This window comes from Chenopodium album, chromosome 12 (assembly GCF_948465745.1).
Source record: "Chenopodium album chromosome 12, dcCheAlbu1.1, whole genome shotgun sequence".
In the NCBI taxonomy this organism is placed as follows: domain Eukaryota; kingdom Viridiplantae; phylum Streptophyta; class Magnoliopsida; order Caryophyllales; family Amaranthaceae; genus Chenopodium; species Chenopodium album.
This window is the reverse complement of record NC_137845.1, coordinates 55,240,216-55,263,239: the sequence shown is the minus strand read 5'-3', so window position 1 is coordinate 55,263,239 and position 23,024 is coordinate 55,240,216. Positions and strand designations below refer to the sequence as shown.

General features: G+C 34.0%; 2 protein-coding genes across 3 annotated transcripts; both read right to left on the bottom strand.

Annotated features, from left to right (window-relative positions):
* Positions 1–1,720: 1,720 nt before the first annotated feature.
* On the bottom strand, positions 1,721–8,763 carry LOC145570657 (uncharacterized). The gene is made up of 4 exons (XM_081629793.1): positions 8,210–8,763; positions 7,522–7,990; positions 4,263–4,387; positions 1,721–2,404 (listed from the first exon to the last, which is right to left on the bottom strand). The coding sequence occupies exons 1-4, from the start codon at positions 8,336–8,338 to the stop codon at positions 1,961–1,963; spliced, it is 1,167 nt and encodes a 388-aa protein (XP_081485919.1). The 5' UTR covers positions 8,339–8,763; the 3' UTR covers positions 1,721–1,960.
* Positions 8,764–14,523: 5,760 nt separating this feature from the next.
* On the bottom strand, positions 14,524–19,249 carry LOC145572681 (uncharacterized). 2 transcript variants are annotated; one of them, XM_081631650.1, is made up of 7 exons: positions 19,010–19,249; positions 18,799–18,875; positions 17,745–17,783; positions 16,888–16,965; positions 15,904–16,005; positions 15,557–15,638; positions 14,524–14,875 (listed from the first exon to the last, which is right to left on the bottom strand). In XM_081631650.1, exons 1-7 carry the CDS (start codon positions 19,140–19,142, stop codon positions 14,757–14,759), a joined length of 630 nt encoding a protein of 209 aa, XP_081487776.1. In that variant the 5' UTR covers positions 19,143–19,249; the 3' UTR covers positions 14,524–14,756. The 2 variants fall into 2 exon arrangements, with proteins under 2 accessions (XP_081487776.1, XP_081487775.1); XM_081631649.1 differs by having other exon boundaries at positions 17,745–17,851; positions 18,798–18,875; positions 19,010–19,246.
* Between the last annotated feature and the right edge of the window lie 3,775 nt (positions 19,250–23,024).

Here is a 23,024-nt window from a genome sequence, read left to right as displayed (position 1 = left end):
TGAAATGCAAGATCAAGCTACGTATGTATTCTCTGAAACAACAATTAAACTGAAACTCCGGAGTCAAAAACCACTCTAAATTGCTTGCAAACATTCAGAAACAAGAATTTTCGTACAAAAAAGCTCATTATTGTCAAGTAACACCCAACCACGGAATAAAGTCACGTATATTATTTTTGAATGTTTAAATTCCAAATATGATTCAACTCTTTCACTATTTTTTTCCCCGAGTCCGAGGTTAGTCTTGAAATGAATGCACAAGGTGGTTAAACTTCCCGACAAGAAGAAGAAAAATTGCGCAGAAAGAAAAGCAGACTTGAGCAACAAAAATTAAGACATAATTTGGATTCATTCACAGCTTAAAAAATAAATAATAAAGTAAACAAACATCATAATTAGTACACATAGCACACGCCGTAGACGTGCAGGTAGTACGTATAAATTAATTGATGCATGCGAATTACCTTCAACTTCACGCACTATCACTCCCAACACTAACACTTTGAATTAAATACACTTATTATAACATTTGACATAATTATTACACCTTAGTTTTCAAGTTATATTTCATGCTCAATCAAATGATGTTCCACCTTAAGGGGACCTCATCAACTATCTTATGACATGTGCTTTACTATTGTTGTTGTTGTTTATTTATTTTTTATTTTTTTCTAAAAAAGAAAATGTAAAAGCAAATCGTTATCATACATGGTGTTAGTGTATGAAATGAAAGTTGTTATGCTTTTTTGCTTTTCATGGATGGGGTCATGTTACTCATGTAGGAGGCACCAAACAATCAAGGGTACTCGGGGTCGGGTCTGGACCAATCTCTGAAAATGGGTAGGAGACGTTTCAATGTGTGTTTTGGGATATTAAAGGATGTTTTTGGTGTTTACTTGGAAGAAATGGGGATATTATTTCTCTCTTTGTTGAGATGATTTGTTAATTTTCATACTCGACTCTTCATTGTAATTCTTAAGATGACGACCTTATTGTACAATTTAAACAATAAGTGAGTTTCATTGTGTCTAACAAACAACGTTGAAAATAAATAAATTCAAACATCCTTTGTGGTAAACTTTGACAAGATTTGAATAACATTACGTGATAGGACCCCCTTTTATTTAAGGCTTCAAAACTAAAGACATTGCTTCAATTAGACACAAATTACCTGTATCTACTACTTTCTCCGTCTCCAAAACTTCGACCCTTTTGGCCTAATTTTAATCCCAAAATGATCCGACCCATTTGCATTAAAATACCCACCAATTTACAACAATATTTGTGCAAAATTAGCTTCCCCATATAAAAATTTGTTTAAAAAGTTTAAGCTGATTGAATAACTATTCTAAACTCTCACAGGATGCATAAAACAGACATGTTTTTGACAAATTAATTTTGCCAAAGCTAGCACTAGCAGTGGTGTGATTGGCTCATGTCCCACGCTTGTCCACACATCAGAGGGACACGCGAGGGAGAGCTTGTAAGCGTCAATCAAGTCACCATCTGGTAACATCGACTATACAAATACTCCTATAGATGTATATTGTTTTTCGCACTCGTTTTGAGCAGCAATTAGAGTCTAATGAGTAATGACTAAACATATTATCTCGCAGGCAGAAAAGGGACCAAAAGTTGAATGGTCCACAAAAGGAGTAGCTCTCAAGTCAAAAGGATATGTTAATTCTCTTTCAAGGCAAAGAAAGTAAGAAGAAACTGGTATAACTATAAGAATCAATCAGAACTTCCATAAATCAACTTTTGCATATACATGGGGTCAAAATTGTCAAAAAACTGTCCAAAAATAAAATGTCAAAAAACTCAAGCTGCTTTCACTATAAACCCACTATATATATACTATATGTAAACACATGGTACTATAATAAAGGGTTTTTACCCCCCGATGTTTTACTATGCAAAACTCCCACAGTACAACATTTTAAAGTTGTGCCAAAATTTTCTAATCATCCCAATCTTCCCAGTCATCTTTTTTTGAGTTCCGAGCTGTCAGACCATTTGCTGAAATTCTATGGCCTCCAGGTGATCTAACAGCATTCTCTTCATCCCAGGCATCATCCCAAACCTCATCCCATCCTTCTACTGTTTCTGCTGTTTCTGCAGCAACAGCTGATTCTGGCATACTCAATTCGAGTTCCTGGTATGGGATATCACGCTGTCCTTTCCTTTTACAGAACCAGCAACAACCTAACACCCCTCCAGCTATTAAGGTTATCAGTAGTACCAAGTAGGCACCATATGTAGGAGTCATGAACTTGGAATATGATGGTAGTAATTGAAAATAATTCCCTTGTGGTGCAGGAGTGCCTACATGTAGCACACAATTTCCATTACCGGCATTTAGTGTGATCTCATTGATTCCACCATCAGCCAGTGACATTTCCATCTGAGTAACACATAGGCAAGAAGTATTAAAATTGTAATTTGACTATTTGAGGATCTCCAGTTAATATTTTTAGCTATTACTCTATTGAGTTCAAGTTTGCACTAGTGATAACGCGATAAACTGATTTTTACACGAACTTGCATTCACTTATTTTATAAAACACTAGGCTTCAGAATTCAGATAACATCCAAAATTAGAATCTTAACAGATACCCAAGAAGCATAAATAGACAATTCTTCAAATAGTATGGCTACAATATAAATCTCTGTCCGTAAATGTATTTTACACTTCCTTAATAAGAAAGCCACTCATTGTTTTTCACATATGTTTTTTGGGTTATAAATATCTACATCATTCCCCAAAATACCCTAGTTGGCAAAATCTCAAATCAGATTTTTAGCTTTTGCAGAGTGGCTGCATACAATAAAATAGACTTCAGTCCCCAATATTCACTTATCCATTTTAAAATATCTCAACAATGAAATCTCAGGTGATAATGCACTGATGCACAACCAATATTCCAGCATTAACATTTGTGGCAAATCCTAATTTTGAAAATAATAAGCGAGACTACCAGCACTACCCTACTACTCTATTAAATCACATCCTTTTTAAGCAACTTGACTGAAGCAACAATCGATGTTAAGACACCTCTCAGTAATATGTTAAATCATGTACATCAAGCATGTGAACAAAGTCACGCCCATCACTAAGTCAGATTGATGCTATGCTGCTAACAATTAGCCGGAAATGATATATGATTAGAGTCGGTCCCCATTAATATCCAATATTAACAACTTTTGTTAATATAGTGGCATTGTTGAAATTATATGCCTTGGAATTTGTTATTTATTCATTTTATATTACTAGTGCTAATGTTAGTGAGGTGGACTAACTTTGACGGTGTTAGTAACTTGTATGTCAGAGTCTAGAACTTAGGAGAGAAAAAACACAAGTACATCTGACTTCTCCTCCTCTTTCCATCTTCATCATCCCTTCTCCAACCTTTCTCATCTTCTTCAACCTCTGGCAATCTGTCATCATCAACGGCGAATGGACCTCAACACAACACCATAACAAACACCATGCTCAACCCCAACAACACCATCTCCAACACCGCCAAATTTAACGAAAAACCCTAAGAAAAATACATAAATTAGAGGCATGATTAACCCTAAATGATAGGTGTTAATCATTCTTTGAGAGTAGAGATCTTGTTAATGGTGAGTCTGGTTTGAACATGAATTGCTTTTTTAGGTGACATTGATGTTTCCCAGTTAACAATAGTGGTAAACGTCATGAAGTTGTATTGTAAACGGCATTTACTGGGCAAATTAGTTGGCTACACTTGACTTTACATATCTGCCCCCCAAGTTTCTCGTGAAATGACATTACTACCCCTATATTAACAAATCTTGTTAATATAGGATATAAACTTGTATTTTCTCATATGATTATCCAACTCCAACAGAAGGTTGGTACAAAGCAGTCAGGCAAGAAAGCATAGGGATTAATGTCCAAACTGCCAAGACAATTACTATAGCCACCAGAGCACAGAACAAATATATTCCTATTTTTTACTTCTAATTCAAATGTTATTTGATGAATTCTCTAGAGAGTCCCAAACTTCAGGCATACTCTGAAGTGCAGATATATTAAACAAAGAACAGGAAGACGCAATTACAAGTTCAGGCAGTTAAAAACAGCAATTATTAAGCTAGTAAGGCTGATAGGAGATCCTAATCAATTAAGCATTGAGAGCAAAGCGGTTAATGATTGCACATGATAAAGTTTGGTACTGCTCAACTTTTGGATATGAAATGAGAAGTGCAGACCAGGCTTAAGTCTAAAGTCTTACCTGTATACTCTGAAGCTTTGGGACAGTTATCACCTTTTGTTTACTCCCAGAAGACATTGTAGAGACATCCACTTTCAAGCTAATATCCCCTTTGTTCTGTATGAAGAGGACCAAAGCCTTTGAATCTGATACAAGGGTAAGATTTAACAAAATGAAAAAACTCCCCAGCTCTTTTAACCCATATCAGTTGAAAGTACAAATATCATATAAAATGGTAAACATAAATACATATCCATTAGCATATCATACCGCAGTGTACCAATGCCCTAATTTTTTCATTAGAATCCCCGCAGTTTACCACCTAAGGGGAGCTGCGGAAGAAAGATTCAAGGAGCCATGACACATGAATATTGGAGATTTAGCATCCTTTACACAATTTAAAACTCTGAACGGCAGAAGTGCTAACCACCTAACCACCATTAATGTGGCAAATGTAGGCTTTAAACATGAGTTCACCTTATTTATTGAGTGTTAGGCTTAGGCAGTAGATAACGCCCAAAAGTTAGCCACTTTGCCTTATTCTTAAAAAATAGATCAGAGAGGAAATGACCAATTACATATTGCAAGAAACTGACAACATTATACAGTCCTTATTAATGCACTATGAGTCCACGACAGTTTTAGCAATGTTACCATAGATGATAACAGGAACAAGAGGGCTAATAGAAGCACTCATTCAACAAAGAAAAATTAGACTCAGGCTTCTACTACCTATGAAAAGCATAAGGGCTCATATCATAAAAACTAAGGCATTATGTCTCTTGTTGTTCTCCTTTTCTAAGATTCCGACCAATTATACAACAGGAAGTTTCAGCAGCTCAAATGAATGGTTGAGATACTTTCTTATTATAACAAAGATGCAAGTTTAATTTTGGTTCGACCAATCGTGCGAATTGAAGGTTTTTCTCATCTTCAATGTGCAATTTTGCACGACCAGGAGGTTTCACCAGCTCAACTTCAAATGGTCATATCTTGCTTATTTAAAGTTGGATCTTATCTTATGACCTAGGATGGAAAGCTCTGAACCCATTGTTTTCTCTAAGCAGAATCACCTTGAAAAACATTTTAATGAAGAAGACATTGCTGCCCAATTTTGACCCAAATCTAAGAGCACTAGTATATTTTTTCACCTTTGCTTTAATGTCTCCTTGTCTGATCATCAAAAGTAACCCCAGACATAAGGATAGCCCCTATTCAACTAAGCCACATCATAACATAAAGTAGCCAACCAAATATCCGTTATCTAAAAAAATCAACACCATTTTGAAACCTAGTCATACATCTAGATTTAATCCATAGATCTAATGAATATTCCAACATCATATCCTTTCTCTTAAAAGCAGTTGAGTAGTTGACATCAAATCCTATAGGTGACAACAAAAACCAACACAATAAATCAGATGATGACGTCTTTATTAGAAACAATAAAGCCTATTTGAAGAAAACCATCTACAACCATTGTATGCACCTGGATTAAGCACAAAGATTGCCAATCCAATGGTGATGCAATCATAACCCAAGTAAACCCACATAATGTAAAGAACAAAATCAAATCAAGCAAATTTTTGAGTCTTCTAGCTAAGCATCCAAAATGAGAGCTATATGACAACCATAGAAGTTTTCCAAGATTGATAGAGCCATCATTATTCAAGGAAATGTATCGACAATAATGTAATGCAATTTTTGTAGAGAAAAAACATTTTAAACTATAATCTTAGGTTGCATGAATCAAACAAGGCACCATAAAAGAAAACATTCCCCTCAAAACGTTTTCTTATTTCACTCTTTCCAACCCCATATGGTAAACAAGAACCAAACATAAGAGGAGCTTCATCAAAGCCGCATTCAATGATCGCAGTCTAATACAGATACCAAGGTCATCATAAGTTAATGTAGAATGAATCATATTAACATCATAATCATGTTCAGAGTCCACTTCTACTATTCAAAGACGCGTAGGATTACTATCATAATGCCTACCAGCGTGAAATTCAAAAACCTTGTGGCATGAAGAAGAGTAAGAAGGATGCACTTCCTCATGAAATATAATAAATAAGTTAGAAATATCAATTCCTATCATAAATAGACGCACTAAAATCAACCTTGAATTCGTCAAAAATAAAGGATCCAAGGTTAGCTCATCCTCCATAAATACCGAGGTGCTTTAGAGTTACTTGATATGAACACCATTGTTCTTTGGATTTATACCTCTTACGTTAGGACTTCCTATGAGTCCAAAGTATTTCAAAACTTGAAATATTCAATAAATAATCTTTTCTAAGGTCCTTCCTAGCTTTTGCATTCTGAAAAGGCCATACTCACTCCCCTTTCTATACTCATCATGTCATCATCATACATTAACCTATCACCCATCTTGCTATAAAAGAGGTTAGATATTTATAGTTGACTAGTTGAGTGAAAAAAGGTGAAAGTTTCAAAACTTTGCTGAGCTATAAGTGAAAGCTTTTGGATAGGATAGAGAGAAGAGAGGAGGAGAGAGAAAATTGAAGAAGTAAATTAAAGATTGAAAATGTATCACATAATAAATGTTCTAGGCTAATGGCCTAGGCTGTTAATACCACTTTGATTCAAATTCGTCACCAAATCATTTAGATATCCTAAATTTTCTCACTTTTTAAGATGCTATTTTTGGGGGTTTTGGGATATCAGTGAAATGCAAGAAAAAGATAAATACTTGATTCACTAATCACAAAGTTAAATGAAATCAAGGAGTTCAATCTTTAATCTGGAAGACAGATAGAGTTTGAGTTTATCACAAAGATGCAAAAGGAGAGAAAAGATCTCATTAATTAATAATGAGCAAAAAGTTGTTGAATGTTGACACAAGTTCTCCTCCATATTTATGGGGTGACTACTAAAATTTTGTGGGCCCTTCCATGACAAATTTATTACCTACTTTCATGTTATATTGTTATCAACTTACTACAATTTGCTCTGGCAAGAAGCCTCAATCAAACTTACCAAGATCAGAAGGAAGCAAACCATGCATCTTACGAGTATACTCATCCCACAGACGAGGATACACATCAATTTCCAGTCAGAAAACCAAAATTTTAGTGTTATTCACAAAAATTGCAAGGACCTTAATTACTATGATAGTGAAACTCTAACAAAATCTTCATATTCACTAGCCACCCACTATATATAAACAAAAAGATTATAACTTAACAGAATAATGATTCTAGGAGTCTAACACATAATTAACAACTGCAAAGCAAGAAAGGATTTCCAAAATTACCAGAATCAAAACTCTTGACACAAGCAGTCATCGACTTCAAGTCCTGGCACCTTCTCCCTATCTCATCACAGCTCTCACTGCTTCCAATGGGTGCAGCGGGTTTGCTCTCCGCCTTCTCTTTTGGTTCCTCTTTGTTTTTCTCTTCTCCTTTCTCTTTCTGTTCCTCCTCCTTTTCCTTCTTATCTTCCTCTTTCTCTTCTGCTTTCTCCTTCTCTTCCTCCTTCTTCTCCTCCTCCTTTTCCTTATCCTTCACAGCTTCCTTACTAGTATTATTATGTTCTTTAGCTTCAATTGGCGGTGTAACAGGCGTCGTATGTGTATCATTTGTCACCGGCTTATCCTTAGAGGCATCCTTCCCAGCTGTAGTAGCTGGAGGAGGCCCAATTTGCTTCTTTTCCTTACTCTTCTCCTCTCCATCAACTGAGCTTGAGTGAGTCCCTGGTACAACCGGACTCGGAATCGGAGTACCCTGAACAGCACCCCCGAAAATATTATCAAATTCAGATCCAATCAATATAAACTCTACCACCAACAGCACCAATCAAACAGTGTATACTAAGATTCATACGTATTCTAGCTAATCTCAGTTATATGTACATAATCTAACAAACTCCAGCTCCAATTCACAAAAATAATGAACATAAGAATAAGAATAACAACCAAAAATTAAAATTAGAAAGAAATTTACTGGTTTATTGGGATCTTCAATTGGCGGAGAGGCGGCTAATTTCCGGGAATTCCACAAGAAGGCAGCATTTGAAACGTCGGCAACAAGCAGAATCACTAGAATTGTTGTCAAAATCACATTCTTGCCCATTTCCAGAAAGGGATGTAACCAAAAAACAAACCAAATCAATTTCCCAGATAAACCCTAATTGCAGACGATAAGATCCCAATCCACAACTTCAAACAACATACTTAAAAATGTCGAAAAAATTTCGACGGTTTCTGTGATCAACTGATAATTGAGTTTTTTTTTCCCCAATACTAAATTAGAAACAATTGAGTACTGATTAATTATTGCTTTGATCGCATAAATTTATGAAGAAATTAGATGGGTGTTTGAGTTCATCAACGAATTGGAAATTGAAAGGCGTTACTAAATTAGGGTTTATGCAATCAGAAGAAAAGAAACGTAAACGTAGGTCAATTGGGCAAATTGCCAAGGTTGACTATACTCCAAAAGACCAAGGTTTGACGCCACAAAAGATTGGTTTGTTTGATGATCATATGCGATTTGGCCCTTGGGGGTAAATTGTCATATTCGATATATTAATCAAGGGGCAAAATTGCAATATTTTGACATGGGTAAAAATGTGTAAAATCTTTATAGATAAACAAATAGATTTTTCGTAGCAATATTCCTGTATTGTAAATCAGATTCATACAAAGTATAATTACTTTTTGGCTAAGACCTCATTGGTCCAAACGACTAATTACAATATGGTACTAATGTTTTACATTGCTTTATGCAATTTTCTAATAAGTTGACTGTTATTGCGGTGTTAATTTGATCACCTCTAGTTATATTACAAAATCCTATATGAAAAACGTATGCCTTAATGTTTTATAGACAGCGTGAGAGTGCTTGAATTTTGATGCTTAGTGGAGTTACTTCCTTCCTGTGCCCCAAGCAATAGCCCTTCATTTCAACTCTCCGCTGGTTCTGTCCTAATCTGAACAAAGTATAAACCATTAAACCCCCATCATAATGATCACACCTTTTATTCTCCCTGAATTGACTCATAATTGACCAAAGAAAACAACCTCTTTTTAAAAAAAAAAATGTTTAGAAAGCCGAATGGATAATGAGAATCTATCTCACGATTTCTTGAAAATGGGAGGGAAGCTCTACCACTTCCACTTGAGATATCTTTCACGCTCAAAAAACAACAATTTATGATATTGCTTATTTATTATAAGACAAAAGTTGAGAAGATGCCCTAGTAAGTAGACTTTGTATTCACGCTTTGTATTGGGCCTATCACTCTATTAATCAAATTTTATTTTATCCAAAACAACCGTATAAATTTTAATATGTATGAAGTAATATTTAATTTTCTTAATTTATAGCAATTCTACCACACATAAATATAAGAAATGAAATTGGCTTCTGAATTTAGCTAATTAAGTCATTTCACATATTTCAAAATTAACTTCTTTATTTATGTGGATTAATAGTTGCACAAAACGCACATGAATATTTTTATAAAATCTGAATATGCAATGTTGTCTTATTGTCTATTTATCACCTCTTTAAAAATTGTGGGACTAAGGGTCTGTTCTCTTCCACTTAATTTCAATTCATTTTAGTTCAGCTCAAATCAGTTCAGTTCAGTTTCTGATTTCCTTCTCTCATAAAATATTCATTTCAGCTCTATTCAGTTCGGTTCAGTTCACTTCTGCTCCAATCAGTTCAGTTCAGTTCAGCTCAATTTAGTAAATCAGAACAGGCCCTTACTAAGACAATGAAACAAAATACTCGTAAATGTTACAGTCCAACTTTTCCATATCTATGCAACAAAGTACCCCATAGAGCAAAGCAGAGCAGATTTCATTACTACTACTGCTACTGTTGTTGTTGTTGTTGTTGCTGCTACTACTACTACTATTATTATTATTATAATTATTAAATATTAGTATTAAATATTAATTATTATTATTATAATAATTATAATTATTATTATTATTATATATTATTTAATTTTTATTTTTATTATTATTATTAAAAATAAATAAATAATTTTTAATAATATTATTATTATTAAATATTAATTTTTAATAATATTATTATTATTAAATATTAATTATTATTTATTATTATTATTATTAAATATTAATTTTTATTATTATAATAATTCAATATTTATTATTATTATTAAATATTAATTATTTGTTGTTATTATTAAATATTAATTATTATTTTATAATAATTCAATATTAAGTATTATTTTTAAACAGAGCAGAGCAGAGCAGCTCTAAAAAACGGGGTCTAAGCTTATTTGCAAAATTATCAATTGCGAGATCATTATTCCAAAACTCACTTTAATTGATTCTTCTTTGCTTTAGTGCTTGTTAAGCTTCTAAAAAGAATACGAGTAGTACTTATAAAAATTCTTCGTACAAAATAAACGATGAGGAACTAGGAAAGCTACGAAACAGAATATTAGAAGTATTTATTAGATTCTTACTAAACAAAGACAAAAATGCTTTTAAGAATCATTAAAAAAAAAAAAAAAATTGTTGAGTTAACATGAAATTATTTATTAGTAGTGTACTTTGTATGGAGTAGTATTAACAAAAGTAATACAAGTAGTTAAGTACTACAGAGTATGTTTATTACGGCCTACCAAACAAGCCGAAGAGTTAGCGGTCAAAGTCAATTTAAAAAATTGATGAATAACACAAATCTAGCCTACTAAATACAGAGAAGACAGAACAAAAAGGCTACGGGTACTAAATTCATGTAGAAGATGAAGAGCAAATAAGGCTAACTGACTTTAATTATTAATTCCCTGACAAATATCTTAACCAATAAATAAACCTTAAAACCCATAATTAATGACTTCTCAATTATCAAAGTAATTATGAAATATATTTGCACTTTATTTTACTTTCATCTTCCATGTAAAGAAAAGAAACCTCAAAATATAAGATGAATAAAAACAATAAAAAGTTGATTGATAAACATTTATTTCATTTCAATCAATCTGACACACACACTCTTAGGTTGCCTTCCAATGTAAACCAAAGAATCAACAAAGAGTGAACAACTATACTATATAGTACTAGTACATACGCTAAGAGTGTCAAAAGAATCAAATGTAACAAAATAAAAATGGACGAAATAGAAGTGGCTGTTAAGAATTTTACGGACAACCGAAAGAGCACATTGTTTGATGAGTACGAGCGTCTATCGGTCGAAATTCAACTCAACCAAGCCATGCTAAGGAGGAGCTTGTCCGAGCCAGGGACATCGATGTTTCGTGCACACCTAGGCGTGGGTGCACCACCATTGGTCCAACAACCGGTGGAACAAGGGAAGCGAGGTACGTCTTGGGGTTATGGTTTGCATAAGATTGTCAAGAAGTTACTTAGGCCTGTTTTTTGGAAGAAGAAAGGGAGGAAAAATGATCATCATCATGTTGAGAAAGAGCAACAAGAGCCTAGTAGAAGTAACAATAATAATGATCTCAAGTCTTGGAAGAGGTTTAGCAAATCAGTAAGGTATTATTAGAGACTAATTAATTAATTATTTGTGACATGATACATAACTATATATATGATCATCAATCTAGTTCATAAATTTGTAACAATCATTTTGATGGAATACTCTTGTTTTAAGTTCTTCGAGTTATTATACCTTTCGTGTGAAACTCATTTCATTCCTTATATAGAACATAAGAGATTACTTTTATACTATTACTCCTATTAGTTATCTTTTCTCTCTTTTTTGAGTGAGGCTTTGAGAAAGGTTTAGTCCAACACGATGCATGAATATTGAATTTTCGTATAATTATCCTCGGAATATTTTTTGTTTGTGTCATGAGGACAGCTTTATAGGTCAATAATATAATTATTAATGTAGTCTTTTTACATACCTTAAAGCACAAAAAACATCCAAATGACATGAATTTATTAAGAGTCGGTATTCAAATATATGAATAATTTGACTTGTCATTCTGTCGATTTTATTTTTTTTATTAATTATTAAATTAGCACATTGGAAACAAAGATCCTTCTTACACATCATTCATATTATCATATAAATCTTTCATATGTAGCTAAAGTAGCTCTATGTCATAGAACATTATGCAATTTGTCCACATTAGAAGCTTAAAAACCTCAAAATAAATTCCAATTTTTTTGGGATTTTTTTCTTAAAAACGTCAATCTTCATGCCTTGTTCTGTGGGATGCTCTTCATTGCTTCCTCCATTGTTATTCTTAAACAACACCTCCACAAAAAATCACTTCTTTTTCCATGGCTATCATTTTCTTCAACCCAAGAATTTTGCATCAAAAGCACTTAATTTATCAATTTGTTCATCCCAAATTTCAATTAAATCACCCTTCAATTTCATTGTTACGAATTTCAACACCACTTTCAGAATTCAATCATATAGTTCTGCTTCAAATTCATCTACTTTAAGCTTAACAGAAATGAAAGATGAATACAAAGAAAACAATAGTAGTAAAGCAAAAGTTAAACAATTAGTTGATGAAATTAGAGCAACCCCACCTCAGAAAAGGTCTAAAATCCTTGATTCTATGATTGAGAAGCAGGGTGAGTCCAAAACTATAGGTTATATTAATGATTTATTAATGAGTTTAGTGATGGCTGAGGAGTTGGACCTTGCCTTGAAACTGTTCGACGAAATGCCACTGCATGGTTTATCACCAGACTGTTGGACTTATTCTATACTTATCAGGTGTTACTGTAAGAAAAATCAGCCTGATGAAGGGAAAAGAGTTCTGGACTGTATGATAGAAAACGGGTTTCGACCGAATGTGGTGACTCTTACCATCTTGGTGAATTCATTATGCTCAAGAGGTAGACTTCAGAGAGCTTTTCAGGTGTTGGAGATGATGGGTGAACTTGGGTGCAACCCAAATGTTCAAACTTATAATTGTGTGTTAAAAGGGTTGTGCTTTGTTGGCAGGGTAGAAGAAGCTTATGATATGTTGATGAGTTTGAAGAGAAAGGGAGATAATGATAATGAAGACAGTAGTAGTAGTAGTAGTAGTACTAATCCTGATATATATTCATACACTGCTGTTATGGATGGTTTGTGTAAAGTGGGCAGGTCAGGTGAGGCCATGGAATTGCTTGAGGAAGCAATCGCGATGGGATTAACTCCGAGTGTGGTTACTTATAATGCTCTATTTAATGGGTATTGCAAAGAAGGGAAACCAAGGAAAGGGGTTGGGTTGTTGAAGCTAATGAAGGATCGCGGTTGTGTACCTGATTATATAAGTTACAGTACTTTGCTTCATGGGTTGTTGAAATGGGGTAAATTTATGGCAGCTTATTGGGTTTACAAAGAAATGGTCGAGGTTGGTTTCAAGGTGGATGGAAGGATGATGAACACCTTGTTAAGAGGTTTGTGCAGGAAATCTTGGAATGAACAAGATCTCTTCAAATTTGTGGATGAAGTATACGCGAAAATGAAGAGTTGGGATTATTCTGTCTTTCCTGACACTTATTATCTGGTGATTCAAACCTTTTGTATTAGAAATGAGGTTGATATGGCTTTGATTACCTTGAAAGAGATGATTGAAGCTGGTTATTTTCCAAGGATGGTCACGATTAATCGAATCATTCGTGGACTCTGCAAGGAGGGGAAGATTAGCCAAGCACTATCAATATTAGTTCTTGTGTGTGAAGCTGGTAAATTTCCCAGTAAAATTAGCTTTAACATTTTGATTGATGAGTTCAATAGGCAAGGGTTTGTGCTTGGTGCCTGCAACGTCTATGGTGCTGCATTAAAGCTTGGTATAATTCCACACCGGATACCCTCGAGCTCTCAACAGATTAGATTACCATAACTCCATAAGTCCATAACACAACCAATGTATGTATAGTTCTCTACTACGAAGTATTACTTAGTGTCGATTGTTGATACATTGATCTTGTACTATAGCCTATCAAATGGAAAGTTTTGTTGTTATTGAGCATGTTAAATATGTTCATGGAAGGAGACACCGAGACAGAAAGGTGAGAAACTGTAAATCCCAGCTCCATGAGATGCACTCTCTCTGTGAGAATTGAACAAGAGAGAAAGAGTGTCTTTTCTATGCGAAAATATAACAAGTACCCCAGATGCATAAGCTGCCTCGCAAGAATGATCAGATAACTTAATAATTTAAACAAGATAGTTGTAATAGCCCATAATTTCATAAAAGCATGACAATGAAGCACTTAACACGAGAGTTTAGCATCAAACGAAGTAGAATGCAGCACTAATTGTCAGCAGATATTAAAAGGAAAGGCTTGCTCAGGTAGTAGATAATTTCAGCTTGAATTAATTCAATATTTATACAAAATCTTCCCAACTGATTCCCGTGACATACATGTATATCTCAACAGCATCATTTCTATCTCAAGAGCATCAGGAACAAAAACCTAACCTTGAATTACAGAACAGAGCGTCGTAGTAATATGGACACAAATAAATACAACAAAAACTCTAAGCATTGAATTACATTAGTGCCGAAATTTGTTTGAAACACTAATTAGGCACGATTAGTATACTGCCCTGTTCTTGTATCAACCATAATGTCATCACCGATATTTATGAACAACGGTACATTAATAATAGCTCCAGTGTCAACTGTTGCTGGTTTGGTACTACCTACAATCAAACATCATCAATGGAACTGTTAAAAAGAAAGAAGCATTACCCTAAAATGGTATAAATACATAGCCGCCTAATTGAACATTTGTTCTACCAACACAGTGCAGTAGAATCACAAACAAATAGTAGATTAAATAGAGTAATTTCAAGAAGAAACCAACCCACTTCTACAGTATTAATACATACCAATGACTTATTGCATGCAAACAGAAATCTGAATTAGTACAGAGAAATTCAAATACAAGCTATCACCAGATTAAACCCCTCCCCCTCTCGACCTCTCTCCTTCCAGATTATTAGTTAACTTGAAGAAATTGTAGGTATACCAATAAAATATTTCAAATACTTCGTATGAAGAGTTCACTGAAGGTATATACGCATTTACCCAGCTCCTAAGACTAGAAATCTAGGAAAATAATTGCAGATGCAAGATAAGGGAATATAGGTTTATAGCCAAATTCACAACGCTCAACAAGATCAGATTAATTGCAGAAACCAGTGCATAAATAGTCTTAGCAACCAAATTGGAAAATACAACATGGTCGAAAGGATGATAAATAAAACCCCACATTACTTTCAAGCAATTCTGTTTCAATCGTGAACTTGAAAGGAAGCACAATGAGTGGGTGATTTTTTTACTTGGTATAGTGAGGATCAAAGGTAAATTAGATCACATACCTTGAGCTGAATCGCCCTTAATACCAGGTTCCGTATCAATAACAGTGAGCTTCACAATGGTGGGCAATTCAAGATCAATTGCCTGCAAGTAGTTCAAATAACAATTCAGCTTTTGCTGAACTAGAAGTGCCAATAACAAATGTGTCCTCAGATTTCCCCACAAGGAGGTACAGAAAGAGATGAATAAAAGGATGAATACCAGAGATGCTTAATGAAAAAAAAGGAAGAAGATAAGGAAAACACAATATAGTAATAGAATCTTGGTGTTTCCTACAAGTCATGACTATATAGAATGAAGAGAAGTGTCAAAAGAAACAACATCAATCATAAAAAGTGGAGATTATTACTTTTCCATTCCAAAACTGCAGATTGCAGTCCATGCCCTCTTTCAGCCACTTGGTCTTATCACCGACATCTTTCTCACTGAGCCGGAATTCCTCATATGTAGTCTGAAAAATGTGTAAAATCATTTCTCAATTGCAACTTCTACATGTATAACACAACACACAAACATAACTTCAGAGTAGCATTTACAGTGAAGAACTGGCACATTAATTGTCAAAAGGAAATGTTTTGAATCTTTTGAAAAATGTGTAAAATCATTTCGCAATTGCAACTTCTACATGTATAACACAACATACAAACATACCTTCAGAGTAGCATTTACAGTGAAGAACTGGCACATTAATTGTCAAAGGAAATGTTTTGAATCTTTTGATAAGAGTTCACATATTGTGATAATGACATCTGAAATTAGATTCTTAATTAACAACTGGCCTAATGGAACAGATAGTGCGGATATTGTATAGTTAGTTCCTTAAGAATAGCTTAAAGAGGAAGATAGTTTGATAGTTATAAGAGAGAGGGAAAAGTGGGTCAAAAAAATAAGAAATGGAGAGTAGGTAGAGAGAAGGGAAATCACTTTTAAATTGTACAGTTATGTCGATTCACAACATATTCATTTCTGGAACTAGGAAGATGCTTTTGGGTAGAGGGTGCACAAGTGTCAATGTCAACTAGCAATAAAAAAAATTCAAGTGATTGATTTAAATTTCAGTGACTTAATATTGGCAATGGAAAAGTTGACACAGTTTGGGTAACAATATTATAGTCCATACTGCATTTTATGATTGAGTAAAGCATGCACAGGCATGAATTTAATGAGAAAGGAAAAGCATCAAAGTAATGATGATCCAACACTGATGTATGCATAGGAAATTAGGAATCAAAGCATTTTATCTACTAAGGCAGCTCATCAAGAAGCATGGTGACCTACAGTCATGTAAAAAACACTGCAAATTTCATAAATTACAGGGGGTAAAGAAACATACGTTATCCATGAAGACGTACATAGTTCCATCTTTGTATGTGAATTGCTTTGTTTCCTTGGATACATTTGCTTCAGGTATCTGTCAATTTCAATTTTATGTCCAACCAAGAAGCTTAAATTAGAGAAATGAATTGATTACTGTTAACGATACTAATGAGATGTTACTTTGACATGGCTACAAGTACAAGATCAAAAGCTCATACAACACCACTCATCAAGGCGTGCTGGTAGAGTGGTAGGGACATGGAAGGAGCATGTTTTCTTTTCCCCCTTTCAAAGTTTGAATAAGTTTTCTTGTAATAATCTATTGGTTGGGAATCTTGGGATTCTACCCATATGATGATCATATAAGGATCCCCATATGAGTACACGTTTTCATCCTAATCATCCCCATTGAATATAAAGTTTAAGAAGAAAGGGTACACATGTAGAACCCTTTCATCAGTCATTTATATAACAAACAACATACATAAGATGAGAAAGGTATTCCCCCCACCAATCTGATTCATTATGTCAAATTCACCTATCCCAAACCATGAAGAAAAGTTACTGCTTCTGCCCCATCACATAGATTAAGAAATGTGGGATAATACTGGTATGTGAATGTCAAGTTGTCAAACCTGCACAAAATGCATGGCCAATCATTATATCTACATCTACACAGTCCGTAAAGACTGAAGAGGACAATCTGTGATGCCTTAATAGTTTTTTTAAAATTTAGTCATTTTAGGAAATGGGTTTGACCTTTAATTCTTGACTGCATGACAAAGCAGTGTCAATGCCCTCACTACGAAGGATCAGAAAAGCTAAGGATAAAGAACAGATGTGTAAAAACAATTGACCATCCAGAAAACATACCGTGACTCCAGCTCTAAAGGTCTTTTCAACTGTGTTCCCCGTCACATAATTGCGCATTTTAGTCCTCACAAAAGCAGCCCCTTTTCCGGGTTTCACATGAAGAAACTCTAAAAAATCCATGGGAAAATGTTTTCAGTTTTCAGCCTCCCAGGTTAAAGAATTAGTTGTTTAACTACTATGTATGATGATTCTAGTCACCAAGCAATTGGAACTTTGGAAGAATCAGCATCAAAAGTGCAAACCAGCTATCAGAAAGACTTAACCAGCAAACATTCACCCTATATTACACACTACATGCCTCCTCGGCTCTCCCACGCCCTCCCCCCTCCCCCTCCCCAACTGAAGAAAAAATACCACAAGCTAATGATCATAAATCATCATACAAATTTACGGTGTACTACATTAAATTCACTTTCCCTTTTCCCTCATTCTTGAAGGTATGGTGGATGATGAAGGGAGGCAAACAATCAGCTAAAATTGCCTGGTCTTTCTGGAGAGATAACAAAACAAACCAAACCCCGTCTTCACCACGCTCCATTGTCAATAATTTTCAATCCCCAAACCAAATATCAATGCTGCACTTTTTCATTAGGACATTAAAATTGAATTGATGATAAATTGATAACCATTGGGAAGCTATATTAGAAATCAAAATCAAAAGAATGCATGGCTTTAACACTAAAATCCCGTTTGAAAAGCTACTTCTAGTGGATGTCAACCATCTTATTTGCAAGAGTCATGGCCTCATGGGGGTGGTAACTAATTAAATATGACCTCAGATCGAATCCCAACTACATATATCCCACAAAGGATAACACTTTGGCAAGTAGTTCTCATTGGGAAAGGGATAGCACTAAAATTGAGCATTAGAGAGAAATACAGTCCAAAACCCCAATTTTTTGTAAAGCTATAAATCAACAAAATTCAAGAAGGCTAAATTATCAACACATTATTATTAAAAATATGTTTACATTCTCATTAATCCAAAATTATAAAAACTGAAAAGAAAAAAAAAAATGAAAATTGAAGCAAAATTGAGAGGATATAAAATACCTAAGACTTTCCAAGGAGCTCCATCCACCTCAATGCTAGTCCCCACCTTAATGTCATTACTGCTCAAAGCATAAATCTCTGCAAGAAAACACATATAAATAAACGATTGACATAATCCCCATAAAAATAAACAGAAATTCAAACTAAAAACTTCAAAAATAGCAAAAATTACTAGAAAAATAAAAAATAAAAAAAAAAGATGAGAAATTTACTAGAGAATCTGGTGCGGCGGGGTAGTCCAACGGAGTGTTTAAGGCCATTGAAAGATGGGTTGGATGAAAAAGAAGCTGATGAAGAGCGAATTGAAGGGGAGAAAGATAGCTTGATGGTGGCTATTCCCGCCATTGTTGGTCTGAGAGTTGCATAGAAATAGAAAGAGATAGAAAGGGGAGTGAGTTCAGTAGAGCCTTAGGCCATTTTTCATGATAAGGGTTGTCAAAAGTGTGTGAACTTTGTAATGCAATTCAATTGTTTTTGGACTAGGATTAACCCATTGAGTCTATTCTTTGCTAGTGCCACGGTGTTAGAACCCGACTCCTTTTGATGTATTAGATTCCCTTTAGATGTTTTCTTAGAGTTTAGGGTCTGTTCTCATTGATTGAACTGAGCTGAACTGAACTGAACTGAACTGAGCTGAACTGAACTTATTAATTAGTGATTTTTAACTACGGATTAGTGATCTTTGATTATTTATTATTATACATATGTGTATATACAAATATACATATTAAAATATTTAAGAAAAATATACTATATAATTAAAATATTTTCTTTTCGAAGAGGATGAAGAACTAACCGATTATGAAAATGTGTATCAAAAAAATATAACCACTTGAACAATGAATTGTATCAATATTATTATTATTATTATTATTATTATTATTATTATTATTATTATTATTATTATTATTATTATTATTATTATTATTGTCATTGTTGTAATAAGAGTTTAAAAGAATGAAATTTGGCTTTATATCATTAGCAATATCATTAGACATAAATTGAACTGAACTGAACTGAACTTATTAGAGTTGAACTGAACTGAACTGAATAGAACTGAATTGAACTGAAAATAAACGTATGAGAACAGACCCTTAGTTTATGTTTTCTAGGCCTGAGGTCCCATTATTGTGTTACTGTCAGTTCAATGTTCACTAGGGATTCTCCTTGTAATCAAATTAAAGCTCTTTAGAGGGTGAATTATTAATGAAATCTTAAGTCTTCTACCAAGTGTTGCCTTGTTTTTATGTTTGTTTGTTGTTAAACCTTTATAGATATTATGTCTTACTTGCATAATAGCTCCCCTCCAAACCAACTTGATGCACTAAGAACTCATGGTTCGGACCCGCTTGTGCCCGCCTTGAAGTATCGGTCGTCACAAACCCCCACCAGCCGCACTCCTTCGCCCTAATAGACGTGAGTGCTCCTTTGATTTAATTTCCCGCTTGTGTTGCTTTGTGCTCACAAGCCCCTCTTTCCTCTTAAGGCTAGTGTTCTTGCCGCCAAAAGGGTAAAGCGCACCGCACGTTTTGGGGCCCAAACTCCCGAACCTTGACACATGGCCTATGGCCTTCAATAAGATGACTTGGTGAGCTTCTCCTAGGCTACCTAGCCCATATACATTGTTCGTTTTCACTAATGAGGGTTTACAGGCGTTTTGGGTCGTGACTTGTCGAGAAGATGTGCTTGTAGGTTGGCTAGACCTGACCACTACTCCACGTGCTTGGGGATTGCTTTGCTTAACCCGGCTTTTAATTTTAACTAGTGGGTAGTATGGACATTGCCCCATGTTGCTACTTTTATAGTCATGGAAATGGTAAAAAAAAAATAAAAAATTAAGGTTTTTCAAACTGAAATCAACATTGACAAACCAACTGTTGTAATTTTTTTTTTCTGCCATTGTTAAGTTTTTTCAGTATTTCGAATATTATTGTACTATAGCAAAGAGTATTTAACTTAAATTTATTTTACATGAAATTGAAATAGTATTGCAAATTAGTAAACATAGGTACTTTATTTTGTGTCTTTTGGCCTTTTGGGAATGTCTATGTGTCTTTTTTTTTTCTTTTTTTAATTATAATTGTGGTTTATACCTTATATACATACTAGGTTAGGTCCCGTGTCACGCACGGTAATTTTTAGTATTATTATCAATTCAGCAATTCTACACTATTTTAGTTAGTGTAAAAACAATTAGTGTAAGAAAATTGTCTAATAATATTGTGAAATAAACTACCAAAATATTTATTTAAATAATCGCGAAAGATCCAATTAGCTGTTACGCATTTGATCATATAATTATATATATGTATTTCAGTGTGGTGCCGTTATTTTCTTGTCAATTAAATAATTTTTTAAAGCTATATATCTATCTCGCGAAATAATTCAATTCCCTTTGTACTCACTATTAAAATCACGCTATTATTTTATCTCAAATCAAGCCATTTACAATATTAATCCATACTTTCTGAATAATGTATTATTTCTTTATTTAACCTTTCTCTTGTTATGAACTCTAATTGAATATCAACATTTTTTTTTTTTTTTGAAAAACGAATATTGGTATGTTTTGGCAATATCTTATACAAATATTTAAAAAAAAAAAATTAGTAATCAATCAATGTATCATGCAGTTACTGATTAATGTTTATTACTCGTATGTAGTTATTGATTATTAAGGTAATTAGCTTGGCAAAATAATTTATAATAATCTTTTATTATTATTATTATTATTATTATTATTGACTGTATTATAATCTATGATATTTTTCCTAGTGTTGTGATTGATTTTTTTTAATTCTTTCTAAAAGTAAAGATTTAGACAATAATTAATTTTTAACAATTAAGGCAATTGACCTATTAGTCATTTTTTTTTTACCTCATTAAAATTTTACTTAATTAGTGTTTTCCACACACAAAAAAAAAAAAAAAAAAACACACACACCAGGAGACGACACGTGTCATTGCTGGTGTGTCTTTTAATATATAGAGTTATTGATGATTGATTGATTTTTTTTCATACTTATAACATGATTGATAAGCTTAGACAACATCATTGTTATTAATTTTAGAGAGTAAACTAGTTTTTAGGCCCGAACAATGCCTCAAGTTATCGCAACTTTTAAGCTGCCCTTCTAATGTAGATAGGGTGACGGAGTTATCACATTTGTCATGATTCAAATCCCTATTTATGTACAAATTATAATCTTGAAAGAATGATACGTATGACAAATAGCTTAGAGGTTAGTACTTTAGTTTTAAAACTTGAAGGCGAGGACATATTGGAATCTTGTACAATCCATATATTTTAAACACGTGAAATATACACTCATTAAATAAGGATAGTGTCACGTGGTATCTAAACTTGTTTAAAAATGCTATTATTTAATGGAGAAGAAAAGATCAATGACCCAATGATTATTCATTTATTATTTGGTTAACCTATATAAATAAGAAATATAAAGTCTATTGGCAAAATAAATAAGAATCTAGGAAGACTTTAAGAAAAGAAGGGTATTTTATAATTGGAAAAATTGATTCTAATAATCCCACCTTTAGACGATACGCTTTTAATAATCCCACCTTTGGATTATTATTTAATAATCTCACCTTTATAGGGGATCTTCTCATATTGGTCCCTTATGACCAGTAACTTGTACATTGGGTAATTTTATTTTTTAATTTAAGTGACACATGGCACTAAATAATTGGTCCAAAAAAATTAAAAAAGAAAACATAACTTTTTTTTCCCCACGACCACCCTAACCCCCAACCTCCGGCAGCCCCTTCTCCCCATCCCCACTGCTGGAACTGCCATCCCTACCACCGGAACCCCCATACGGCCATACCTACCGCCGGAACACACATTTTCACCCCCACCCAGCAAAAACCGGCCAGCTCTCCTTAAAACCACCCAATTTGCGATTAAAAAAAAAAGTAAAAAAAAAACCTTCAAGAGCGGTTAGAGGAGGTTTTCGATGGAGTTTCGGGGGTTTATGGTGGTTTTTGACGGATTTTCTGGTGTTTATGGCGGTTTTCAGTGGAGTTTTGGGGTTTTATGGCGGTTTCCGGTGGAGTTTCGAGGGTTTTCAGCTGTGGTGGTTATGGTGGTTTCGAGGGTGGGATTTGGGTCAGGGGTGATTTCGACGGTGGATTTGATCCGCAGGGTAGTCTTTGGTTATGGCAGGCCGTTTTCGAAGGTATAGGGTGGCAGTCGTCCGGTTTACA

Excerpts from the sequence above, each read along its gene's own strand:
- LOC145572681 (XM_081631649.1), bottom strand. The coding sequence starts at position 19,142 with ATGGCGGGAATAGCCACCATCAAGCTATCTTTCTCCCCTTCAATTCGC. Across the intron at positions 18,876-19,009 it reads CCGCCGCACCAGATTCTCTA|AGATTTATGCTTTGAGCAGT; the intron begins GTAAATTTCTCA and ends GTTTTCTTGCAG. Across the intron at positions 16,966-17,744 it reads CCTTTAGAGCTGGAGTCACG|ATACCTGAAGCAAATGTATC; the intron begins GTATGTTTTCTG and ends TGAAATTGACAG.
- LOC145570657 (XM_081629793.1), bottom strand. The coding sequence starts at position 8,338 with ATGGGCAAGAATGTGATTTTGACAACAATTCTAGTGATTCTGCTTGTT. Across the intron at positions 4,388-7,521 it reads TGTCAAGAGTTTTGATTCTG|ATTCAAAGGCTTTGGTCCTC; the intron begins GTAATTTTGGAA and ends CCCTTGTATCAG. Across the intron at positions 2,405-4,262 it reads CAAAGCTTCAGAGTATACAG|ATGGAAATGTCACTGGCTGA; the intron begins GTAAGACTTTAG and ends TGTGTTACTCAG.